The 13,003-nt window shown below is 38.4% G+C and overlaps 1 protein-coding gene across 1 annotated transcript in view; it reads left to right on the forward strand.

Annotated features, from left to right (window-relative positions):
* The window catches only part of FAF1 (Fas (TNFRSF6) associated factor 1), a 165,751-nt gene that overhangs the window by 147,768 nt on the left and 4,980 nt on the right, over positions 1–13,003 (forward strand). The window contains exons 17-18 of the mRNA XM_010131516.1: positions 44–121; positions 4,126–4,341. Of these exons, the coding sequence (XP_010129818.1) occupies positions 44–121; positions 4,126–4,341 (294 nt within the window). The remainder of the gene's footprint in view (positions 1–43; positions 122–4,125; positions 4,342–13,003) is intronic.

Here is a 13,003-nt window from a genome sequence, read left to right on the forward strand (position 1 = left end):
AAAGTGAGGTGATACATGTGTGACCGATGTTTGTGTTTATTAGAGGGAAGCGCAAGAGAGAGAAATGGCAGAGCAGTTTCGCTTGGAACAAATTCGGAAAGAACAGGAGGAAGAACGTGAGGTGGGATGTTTTACCTTTTTTTCTGACAACTGTTTGGATTTATGAAGCTTATGGACATTGCAACCTCATTCAACACAGATTGCAACTTTAACTCAAAGTATAGGTTTTTTTAATTAATTTCGGACCATGTGTATACAAAACATAGAGCAGCTAAAGCCACTGTTTAATAGCTTTTCTGTTCTATCATCTGTGTCACAATTACATCGTCTGGGTCTGGATTACAGCCAGATGTTAGACAGGCCTGCTAACAGGAGGTTGATGAAATGAGCTCCATAAATGGTGGCATCTTTGGGAACCTCTAGCCTTGTTACTGCGGGCATTCCTTTCAAAAATCAAATACCATGGAGCCCGTTCATTGCTTCCAGGAAGTAGCACAAAGCCTAGCTGCAATTCTGATCAAACAAGTTGCCAAATTAAATTTGGGAGACAAAACACTGTAAAAAAATTTTTCAGAAAAAAAAATCCAAAATCTAGAAAATTGGATTGATGGTACATTTTAAAATTTCTTACCAGTCTTCTAAAGAATCTTCCTTAGCATGCAAATTGTGTTTAAACGAACACTTTACATCTCTAGACCTATGTAAGAAAATAAAACCTGTGCTGTGAAGTGCACTGTTCCTCGGACTTAGTTATTTTGTAGATTCTCTCAATTTTGTAGATTCTGAGTGTCCCAGTGCCTGTCAGAGATGGCTCCTGCAGCCTATTTCAGGATCTAGGCTAGCTCTTGCCCTAGGTCGATGTCTTTGTAGGCAATTACATAAAGCATTGAGTTTACTTATATTAGTGACTTCCTCTTCTTCACCTCCTGGCAAATACAAAATGTGGTAAAAAGGCTGGGGAACACCATGCTTCTTCCCCTGATGTCCCACCACATTTCAAAGGATAGGTAAAATATTAAAATATTTCATTAAAATAGTTCCATCTGTTCTGTGAAGTTCTTGAAAAAGAAGTCCTTACGGAACTGCTGTGAAACACAGCTGATACTTGAAAAGGAATTTGAAACCCTTGAGTAAATTTTTCGAAACAAAGGTGATGTTCAGATACAAATGTCTTGACTGAAATCACAGTTGGTTGAGGATTGTCCTTGTTCTTTTGGGCATATAAGATTCTTTGAGCAGGTTGCTAGTGAATGTAAAGTTATATCAGCATCCCTGTTGAATATGTATTTCTTGAGTTTGTTTCCAGTGTTATATAAAATATAAATATTTAAAATATTTATTCATTTATACAAAGTATCACAGTTTCAGTATCTTTGGTGGACTTAATGTGACTTCTTTGCTTTTACTCTCATCGATTATGGAGATTCGAAATTTGGAATTATGTTCTCATTTATTCCAAAGTCCTTGGAACTCATGAAATCCTGATAAATCACAGCCTTGCTTATTCCCCCCTACATGTGACTTAAATATATACTTGACATTTCAGTCTTGTGTACTTTGCTGATGTATGAAAAAATTGCATTATACATCTGCAAAAAAAACCGTTGGCTATGAACACATTTATTATTCCCTGAGATAAACCAAATAAACAAACCGTAGGAGCAATATATTTGCATATATATTTTTTGACCAAGATAATTGTATTTAAAAACCTGAGCCATTTAAGCATTCGAGAACCTTTTAAACAGGATTGTGTTGTAAATACTAAATCCAGTCCAAACAGCCGCGCTCAGTGGTTTGGGAAGGATGCAGTCCACCTCTTCTTTCTTATTCTACAGTAACCGATGACTTCTTTAGCTCCTGTTAACATAAGCCAAGAGCGGAAGCTAAAACACAACCAAAGGAGCAATGCACAAAACGGTGCTATGAGAATTGTGTCAATAATTTTAGGACGACAATTCTGTGAGTTTAATAACGATTGAACGTAAACCAGTGCTGTAGCAGTAACAGGCTGCTGAGCTCACACTCAGATTCAAGAAGTACTTTTTCCTTAAGCAATTTTGCATGCATAGAAACAATAATTAATTCTGCTTTATGATATCTGCTCCTGAAGCTTTTTTGATAGCCTCGCCTTTTGGAAATTGTTTTCTTAGGCAAAGGCTACAAGACTGGTCCATGTTATCAAAATAGACCTGGGCTTCCCTGTTTTAATGTAGAGTGCAGTAATGAAAATAATAAGATCTGTTTGCTTAGTAGAACAAAAAGGATTTTAACAATACTGTTTACTAACACTCCCATTTTCAATACAGATTACTTAGACTGGATTGTTCTGCAACAGTGTTTACTTACAGAAGTGGCTCTGTGTTCAGTTCATATATTTAAAGTCCGACTGTTGAGCTATTCATGTACTGAACATCTTTTTATCAACAAACTGAAATTGCTTGCTAAGTTCCCAGAGTTTTTAATGTGATCCATCACATCATTGTTTTCTGACTTGGTTTGCTGGTGCAGAATATCCGTTGTAAATTGCTGGTTTATGTTGAAGCCTCGGAGACTAGTTACTTTGGGGAGCGACGCACTCTTTGCGCAAAGAAAAGAGCTCTAATGAGCTACTGTTGTTTATTTTTCTATAATATAATTGATTGGGTTCAGTAAATAATGTAGCATCTGTTGTTATACTGTGTGGGGAAATGTCAAAACAGAACGATAGTAAGCAGGTGGTTGAGAATGGAGAGAGAGAAAATTAAAATAGAATCTATTTAAAATATAATCTCATAGTAGATGAGCAAAAATGAACTCAAGTTCTATGTATAAATATTTATACTGAGATATAATTTGCTCAGAGGTTCGTGTGTAAGATGTAGACTATTTATAAGCCTCCGTGGACTTGCTTCTGCCTGGTCCTTTCTCTTTAATGCAAGCATCCTCCATCAGTTTCTGTTACTAAATGACCTTGGGGAGATTTTCAAAGGCACAAATAGCAACTGTGTATCTTGAAAGTTCCCTGAAAATCTGGGTGCTTACGTGCCTGAACTGCCTCTTCAGTTTGGAAAATAGCCTTGTAGGTATGTTTTGGGGGAAGCAATGCAAACGTGCTGCTTCCTCCGCTCCTTGACATTAACTGCAGCCTCAAGTGAGGTGATGCTGTAAGAAGGCTGCTTTCTAAGTACGGTCTAATTTTAACAGATGCCAATGCCTGTCTGTGAGTACCGACACCACCCAGTACCCACAAAAATCAAACCCACCTCGTTCAGCAGTCTGATATCAGGCATCAATTTTTCAAGCAAAGACTTCTGATCAAAGTATTCATGTTGTAGTGGCTTCCAGAGACGGAGAAGAGAGCACAGAGACTTGACTCCTGCCCTTAGTCTCGACATCAGCAGTATGCACAGTGCTGGCAGGGAGACAGCCATACCCGTTTTCAGATGTATAATGCCATTGCTGTTCGGGGGCTGATTTCTTGCAAGTTGTTGCAGAAAATGTGCACACCTGTTCATGGAACCATCTTCCTGCAGACAGTGATAAGATTTAAAGCAAGCAATCATTATTAAAGCTCCCTTTTCTCTTCTCCCTATTTTCTTCTTTGACCATTCCTACTTTTATGTGTATTCTATGTATTTAATGTACCTTCAAGATATTTTTAATTATGTCTTTTAACAGTTTTTTAGTTTATTTCTAGTAAATCTCCTGCATATATTTCTTTTTACTCTGCTACTAAGGTTCTTGTCTTTGCTGCAAATGGTGCAAGAAGGCCACAATTTGATATGTCATTTAAAGAAATACTTCTATTGCTTGTTAATTTATACCCTTTAAGGAAGCAATTGGCCACTTGACAATTATTCTCTCATTCAAATTTTTTCCAAGGCTTTCTGCCAAATGATTAAATTACTTATCCCCATCGTTCATTAACTGTAGACCTAATAATATGTGTTATAAAGAAGGATTTATTTTAATTAGTTGTCTGGTGGGCTGTTATTAGGGAATGAATAAAAATGATTTTGTCATCGAGATAATAAAGCACAGCTATGGCTCTGGAGCACTGTGGCACCTCCTGAAGTTCTAGAAGAAATAAAAAGTTTTCTGTCCCTTCTGTTGCAACCTAAATGATGGGTTTTCCTTCTTCAGGCTATCAGGCTCTCTCTTGAGCAATCTTTGCCTCCTGAACCAGAAGAGGAGAGCACCGAGTCCGTCAGTAAACTGCGCATCCGGACGCCCAGTGGAGAATTCTTTGAAAGACGTTTCCTGGCCAGCAGCAAGCTGCAGGTTGTCTTTGATTTTGTAGCTTCCAAGGGATATCCCTGGGAGGAGTACAAGCTGTTGGGCACCTTTCCGAGGAGAGATGTGAGTAAAAGTACCTTTCAGGAGTAAATACCCCTACATCTTACTCCTGAACATTAGATGTGTTATCGCACAGAAGGTAAAAGATTTGCCTGAATAGGTTAGAGTGCTGCCCGGCCCTGTGGTGGTGAGCAAGCCAGGTGCTAACCTACCAGTGCTATCGTATGTTACACACAAAACTGCGCCGCGAAATCTGTTCCCAGTGACATTGTAAAAACCCCTCTGTTTCTGAAACGAACAAGCTGTGAACTGTTCTCAGTGAGAACTGCCCGAGTATACTGAGGCAGCATCGCTCACATCCCAGTTTGAGGGAAGCCCCATCAGTGTTAGTAGACTGCTCAGGTTTGTTATGGGCTGATGCTTCTGATCGTTCTGGTTTTGCCATTTTGATGCAATTTTATGTTATGAGCAAGGAAGGCTCAGTGTCAGACAGTATACAGTTATGAGCTGATCAGAACAGTCTAATAAATTATTCATCCACCTGTAACATAGTACCAGTAAATAATCATTTATATCTCCTACCTTGACATTCTAACAATGTACCTGCCATGACCCATTTTCAAAATCAGTACTGCTCACAAAAGCCAGTTAAATTCTGTTGATATATCAACAGATATTTATGTGCTGTTTACTAAGTTTCTTTGAGAATATACCTATATGTTTCTGCTCTATTACAAATTAACTTTTGTTTCCTATTTAGCCATTGTTACAGCAGAGGTAAAAGTCAGTGGGTCCGACTGTGCAGCAATTACCTGGGGCCCTGCATAAAAGGTGAAGGTGACAGGCCCTACAGAGATGACGGTAGAGAGCCAGGCAGCGATGGGTGAAGTTCAGCAGCTTTTTGGCCATACTGCCTCAGTATTGCAAACGAGTGGGGGCAGCTCTGGATCAGCCAGGGCTTTGTTCGTTGGGGGCATCTCCAGGTGACTGGTTAAGCCATTTCCCATCAAAGTAGCTCAGTAACTTGGTCACTTTTCCATTTTGTTTCCCATCACCGCTGGAGGAAGTTCACTAGGAACCAGGCTCTGATTAGCGTGTTTCCAGTACTGTTTTGTAACAGACACCTCTTGCTTTATCGTCTTATTTGTAAGTACTCCAAAGGCTCACAAGTACTCCGGAGGGGGAGGAAGGCATGTCCTTAGCAAGCATACAGCTTTTGGATGTGATTTCTGGCCAATTTTCGGCATAACTCTGTGAACAGAATTGTCGTGCTTGCAGCTTTTCTTGCACCTTGTCTTATATTGAGCATTCTAATGAGTCACGTTGAAAAGCAGCGTTTAAGGAATCTTATTAATCGCTAATTAGCTTTATTCCTTAAGCATGTAATATCATTTCCAGCGGAACTGAAGGCTAGAATAGTCACCTGTATTTCCAGAATTGCTAACTGTTTATTTCCTGTTTGGCAAAGCTCCTTTCCAACATATTTGATATGAAAACCCTACAATATACAAAATCCAACCCCTGTATTACTCTAACTTTGTAAATTTGTTTTTCACTTTGGCTATTTCCATACATAATCGTATGATCACCATTATTAATTCTAGTGCTCTGCAACAAACTCAAAAATTGATCAGACAACTCACATAAGAATGAATTAAACGGAGTAGAAAAGACTGCTAAACTAGAACAGGCTGGTGTTTTCAGTACATTTATGAAACTCAGGGAGAAGACACTGAGGCTGAGAAATGAGAATTTAATAGCAGGGTACGGAGCCGTTGTCTGTTGCGTGGAAGCAAAGACCCTGTCATCTTTTTTCTATGATTCGAACCTAATAATGCCATGTATGAGGAGTCACATAAATGATTCATGCTGATGGACTCAGCGGCCATGTATGAATCCGGTTGCCATTGTGACCATCAGAGCTACAACAGACAGAATATAATCCCTAGGGGTTTGCTAACCACTGAGAACTATAAATGACATCTGCCATGTTCCCCAGGTTTGGAAAGTTGGACCTGTGCAACATAGACAGATTTAAAAACAAAGAAGTCATTGATGAATGCTTTGGGAGGACAGTGAAAGTATGTATTCACTGCCTTAACCTTCATGGTATATAGTCTCTTAAAAATACACTGTAAGTTGTCAAGACCCTTCTATATCTTATGTATCACAAACATCCATTAAAATCTGAGCAACAAGAACAGAGCACTTGGGATGCTTGTGCTCCAGAAAACAAGAGCATTTTAAATGCCTGTTTGTATTTAAACTATACATAACATTTCTAAAAAAATACATTTGAAAGTATCAGAATTACTTCATTGGAGATTTTTCTGCAATAAGATGAAAACCTATCTGCTGAAGTTAATATAGTTAATAGTTTTTCTTCTAATCTGTATTACAGTAACATACACATACCCAAAAGTGGTTTTGTTTTATCAGAACAAGGCAGTTACCTTCCCCTCCTATCGAATCAGCATTTTCTTGTGGTAAACTTGTAAGAGCATTTTTAGCTGCTTTTCAAAGCTATCAGTCCTGATTCCCTGATACAGTGCTGTTGAAGTATTTTTACTTCTTTGATAAATAAAAAGTCATTAGTTCCTAGTTCTATGTTCCAGTTGCTTACACAGATATCCTTAGCTAACTTAAAGTTGGTATCATAACCCTACTGTAAATACAAACTTCTACACAAGAGTAAATACACAGATTAACCTTTTCCAGCAGTGACATTCCAAAGCAGTTAAGCACATGCAGTGACTTGTTATTGGGTCTCTGTCACTGACTGTGGTGTTCTTTCTATTAGTGCTGAAATTAGCTATGAACCACCTCCTCTCTTGGTACCTTAACCAAGGCGGCGCCACATACTGTACTGACAAGTGGGTATCGCACGGGTGAATGGGGATCAGCAGGTAGCTTGTACCCCTAACTTGGAAAACATTTGGCAAGCACGTATTTTGGAGTGAAAAGCTGTATTATAAGTTCTTTGCATTATACTTAAATGCATCTGCAAAGGCTGTATGGAAGTGAACGTGTGTGCTGTTTAAATGTATGTGCAGATTTTGGAGTTATAGTTCCCTTTCTTCCAAGAATTGCTCTAATCTTCAAAATGCACATAACTATAACAAAAAGAGCTTACCCTCAGCATAGTAGCAATGCTCAGCCAGCTTGCTCATTCAGTATTTCTCCTAAGTCCTTTATTCTTTTAAAAGTTTTCCCAAACAGTAATTTTGATAGTCCTCTTGATAGTCCTCTGGCTGCAAGATCCACCTTACCCTGTACCCTGGAGACTTCCCAGGTAATAGGTTCCTCACTTCCTTGTATGGTGCAGATCTGCAGAAGCACACCAGGTCTAGCTGAAACTATAGACCTGGGGCAGAACAAATTTACCCAAACTGGGCTTTGGCCACCCTACTAGGGTTAATGATGTGTTTGTGAGTGTTTTATAGTACCTCTCAGGAAGGGAGGTCTGGGCATGCTTTTGCTTTTGAAGACTGAATTTATTAATTTCTTCTGAAAAATAAAACTGCAACCTCTCATTTCTTCTGTTCATTTCTCCTTAACGTGGAGCATTAGTTATGTATTTGAGAGTATGCCTTCTGCAGACATGGTATTAGAGACTTAAGCTCTCTATTTACTGTATCTGGAAGCCCTGGTAAGCCAAGACTTCTACAGTATTTCACATTTCATTTTTCTGAGCCACAGCTTAGGATCAGGTGGCAGTTAAGTCACTTAAGGTTATTTAAATGCATCTAAAATGTTGGTTAATAATTCAGAACCAGTTTGCTCTGTTTAGAGTATTAAGATTTTTTAAATCCTTTTAATTAACCAATTTCAACAGCAGTTTAAATAAGCAGAAACAAAAGATCTGTCTCCCTTGAAAGGGCAGAAAATAAATTTAACTCAAATTGCATATCAATTTAAATTAGGTGTGATAGGATTTCAGTAAATTTAGGGCCAGACAATTCTTAATATTATGTGGTAGTATAGAGTATGATACTCCACTAAACCCAAATGTGATCATTCATTCCTGTGCTCTGGCAAGAGTAATCCTCTTTGACACCCACAGTGATGAAAATAACACCACAGGACAGTAAGTTTAGCTGCAGCACTCAGCACACGTAGTCCTCCAAGCAGGTAACTATCCTCTGGTGTTCTCAGAAAAGTAATGTTAGAGCATGATCCCTATATTGCTGTGCCAGGAGATTTGGCAATTCTGTATATCAGTTCTAGAAGCCATTCTTCATAAGAAATATTCTGCGTTCCACCCAGTGCAAACTACTTCTTTCAATCAACCTAACTCATTAGGTGGTGTTTAAACTCTTGAAATAGTTCATGGAAGTGTCCAGGACCATCTCTGGCTTTTAACATTCTTTCTCCTAGTCATCATCTTGATAGAAAGATGGAAGAAGGATGCCGTCATGAGAAAGGATTCATGCAGTGTCACGGTTACACCCAACAGCACCTGTAGTAACTTCATATAAATCAGGAAGGTAGCTCAAATACCTCTCTTACAGCAAAGGAGGATTTCAGATGAATTAAATATTTTTCTGATATGTTCAAAAAATCTGACAGTGTTTTTGTAAGTTCAGGGAAAATCTAACATGCGGTCCATGTAATTTTTTCAGTCATTTCAGTTACTAATATTTGTATTTCCTGCTACATAAAATAGTACTCATCTGTTTCAATTCACAGAATTTAAAATTTTTCAGATCATTATACATCTTGATGGTGGCGTGTGTTTATCAGCTCTGATCTAGTTTACACAATGCCACCTACAAAGGTGGTCCCTCCTCTTGTCATTTACAACTGTCCTGAAGTCAATACTACCTGCCCTTTTCAGCATGCCTTGTTATTTTATTTATTCAAGGAATTATGTTTAGTTTAGTTAAGACACTGAGAAGTTGCCTAAGCAAATTGGCCATACCTGATTAGCAGATTCCCATGCCACTTATAGAAGCATGATTTCTGATCGTTCTTCCTGGTGACTTGTAACAGTAGAATGATTGGACTGAGTAACCTGGAGTGCCGGGGGAATGGGCCGTGTATCATTGCAGCCAGAACGCTGAAGCATTTGCAGCCCCTGAGGTTTTATTGCTTTTAACAGGTTTGTTGCTCACAAAGAATAGTATCCCAGTCTTTTGGTCAGCACCTACAAAGAGAGCAGATTAGATTCTTGCCCTGCTGAAGTCAGTGGCAGTAATTTTAGAGAATATTTAGTAGATTTTGCTTATTGAAATGTGGTGTTTACTTTTGTGGACATACGATTCCCATATAGGTAGTAAAAAATTCTGTAAGCATTACAGAAAGATTTTTCATAATGTTTTCTTCCAGGAAAGAGAGACTTGATCTGTCTTTTCAGACCTGGTGTCATTGCATAAATAACTATGATATCCAAAGAGAAAGATTAAAGCCCTTCATGTATCAAGTCACTGAAAGGAGATGGAAGGAATGTCTTCCTCTTAGCTATAAGCTTATTCTAAAAAGAAGTAGAATTACATTCTGTAGGTCAGTATAGTTTCTGATCTCTTACAACAACTCTATTTAAATATGGGCAATGTTTAACCGATTTCAGGAAATAGGTGTGCATTTCAGATGAGCTGTTTTACTTAAGACTCACTGAAGTAAGCAAGCATTCGCCTGGCACTGAATAGCCAGTGTGGTATGTGAACTCTCGGTTGAGTCATCCTCATTAGTTAACCCAATGACTAATGCCAACCATGTGATTAATATATTCCACCAGAGCACATCCCTTGGACCAAAAGTGTTCTTTCATTCAGCACTGCCCCATTTTACAAAACATTTATTTCAGGGAAGGCACGTTATTGTTCACAGGAAGATGCCTTAGTTAAGCCGCAGAGCTTGGCTGTTGCGTATGGCATTATCCAGCGTAAACTGGGCCTAAGAGATGTCATACTTTTCCCCCAGAATTCACATTTAATGTCAATTTTGTGGGCTTTTTTCTCCTTATAGGAAGAAAATGTAGTGATAAAATACCAATCAAGAGCCTTTGTAATAGTATGATACTAAGAATGCTGCGTCTGGTTACCAGAAAATTTAATGATCTCCTGCTGTTCTGGTAATTGCATAAGTAATACATCAGACTAAATCACCAAAGCAGTCCTAGGCATGCTTTTTATTCTCTTTACCTATCTACCAATCACGATGTTATACTGTAGATATCATTGTGGTATCTGAACATCTTAATCCTTTGAACTTGTGGTAAAAATCCTTTTGGATTGTTTTTCGATGCAGCTATAATTAAGTGCACATGAATCCAATCCTGGGTCACTCTCCTGTGAGTGACTGTGTTCACATCCACCCCCCTTGGGGATGTATGTCATGCAAAGCAAAGTTCTTGCAGTTCATGTGGAGCACTAAATGTATTTATACGTTTTCAAACTTCCAGGAGGTGTGGCTGTTTGCTTCCTTTCAGCTCTTCATCGACATCCACAGTGAAAGCTGTAGTATTTCTGGGGACATGAGCTTCCTTCTCTGTAGCTAGCACACTTTAAAATAATTAAATACATGAATAATTGTTAGTCCAGTTTAAGCACACTGGCAGCAGCGCCCACAAGCAATGGTCTGTTTTGCTCCTTGGCACAGCAGAAAGGGATGCTTAACATACAAATGCTCTCATCTGTAAATGCCAGAACATAAACCTTCTCTACGCAGCAAGAAAACCAAAAGTAAATAGTGTGAAGGAGCAGATGATGGAGCTCTTCTGCCCACAGGTCCTTTGTCAGGAAAAGACCTGTTCCAGGGTGTTCTGTTTGCTTCTCTTTTTCCATCAGACTTTTTCACACAGAGAATTAAATTTCTAAATAGATCAAAAATTCAAACCAGAAAAAAGTTAGGGATGAAAGCAAAAAATCTGAGGAGAGCTTTACAGCACCTTCCTCTTCCCTCAGAATCTGAAGTCCTCCAGTCTTGGAGTTACTGGCACTGTGGAAACCAGCATCATGTTGTTTGGTACCTGCCACCAAACAGGAGAACACTCCTCCGAGCGCTGCTAACTTTGTCTTTTTGATGCCAGTGTGTAAGGCAACTTGTATAGTATTTTAGCACCATCAATAGCACATCAGCAAACGTCATATTATTGAAAGAGACTCTAATTAATGGAAATAAATTTGTGTTTCCACTTCTCCTGCCAAAATGAAAAAATGTATTTGTTATTTTGTCATTGAAAATGAGCTGTTAGAAAGGCTAGAGAAAGATGCAGTCCTTTAGTAGGGATTTTTTCACACAGATTAATTCTTAGAAATAAATACAAAACAAATATTCAGTCATGTTAGTAGCTGGATGTATTTTGGCTGTATTTTGGGGGAGTACCGATCACAAACAAAATTTCTGATCTTGGGCTATAAAGAAGCACAGAGCTACCTCAGAGCTAGCCAGGTGGAACTGCTGCACCCAGCGTTTCCTAATGTCTTGTATTGGAAGGCAGGTAAACTATAGTTATCTATTTCTTGCACTACCCCACTGTGTGAAAGGCATAGGATTTGGGTAAAAACCTGGTATTTTTTAAACATCAGTAGCATCTGGGCTTCGTTTAGTTGTGGTGCAGAACAATTAGTGTTTGTGGGTTTCTTAAGCTTTGTTCTACAAGCTTGGGGTATCTTTTCCCAATGAAAGAATCAAATTTTTATGTAGAAGTGTGAATTCATAATGTTGAACTTCTAAAAAGCACCAGATAGTGCGGGCCTCACTGTACAAATATATCAACACTGCGTTTGAGCTTGTCCATATTCTTTACACTGCCCTGCCATTATGCTTACTATTTTAAAAATCAGAGGAGAACACAGTGGCTATCTTAATTTACTGTCTAAAAAGTCGAGCAGTGCAAGCCAGGTTTATAAGCCCTCACTGATTGGAATCTATGCAGCAGATTATTTTCTGATATAAATTATGTTGTCAACAAAAATCGACACTATGTAAAGACTGGTGGCATCTCAGGTATCTCAGAGAGCTACACAGCTTTACTAAGAAAGAGTGGAAAGCGCGATCAAAGCGGAAGATATAACATCACAGTTTTCTGTTTTAGCAACATCTTTTACATTGTGTGGTAAATGTATTTTTTTAGATATCCTTCATCTAAAATACTGTTTTGAGAAAATCTCTTCGGAGGAGTAAGACAGTGAGAGTGTGTCTTAGCTGGATTAAGGCTTTGTGCTTAGAACAAGACTAGAAGTCTTTATACTATGACGTATTTTTCCTTATTTGTGACGGCTTTCTTCAATTGAGATGTAAATTATCTCCCAAGTTTATTCAACTAAACCAGATCTAATTGCATGTGTTTCTATAAAGTAATCCTACTTTTGTTTGTTGCTCAAGTTGAGCGTATTATCTGTGTAACCCAAGGATATTTCAATAGGTAGAAAGGATTCACTGTGTGTGTTTGTGTGTCATTCTGAAAATATAGTTTTTTCAACAGATCTGGTACTTTACCAGGTGTGCCTTTAAGTAATTTCTATTGCATTTATACTTTAGGAGGATTAGGAAAGAGAGTAAAAGAACTCTTTGTCCGTTAGATTCATTAAATGTATTCATGCGTGTGTAAGTGGCATAGAAGCTGAGCTACTCAGGAATCAGATCCTTGTCCTAGGGTGTAGAGAAAGGTGAAGGGTGTGATATTTACTGCTTGTGTAAGTGTCATAATAATCATGTATTTGATTCTTTATTTTTAAATTACCTTCCTGGGCATTAAGCCATTTTTTTTATTTATCTTTTC

The sequence above is a fragment of the Buceros rhinoceros genome, unplaced genomic scaffold, assembly GCF_000710305.1.
Source record: "Buceros rhinoceros silvestris isolate BGI_N320 unplaced genomic scaffold, ASM71030v1 scaffold11372, whole genome shotgun sequence".
Lineage (NCBI taxonomy): Eukaryota > Metazoa > Chordata > Aves > Bucerotiformes > Bucerotidae > Buceros > Buceros rhinoceros.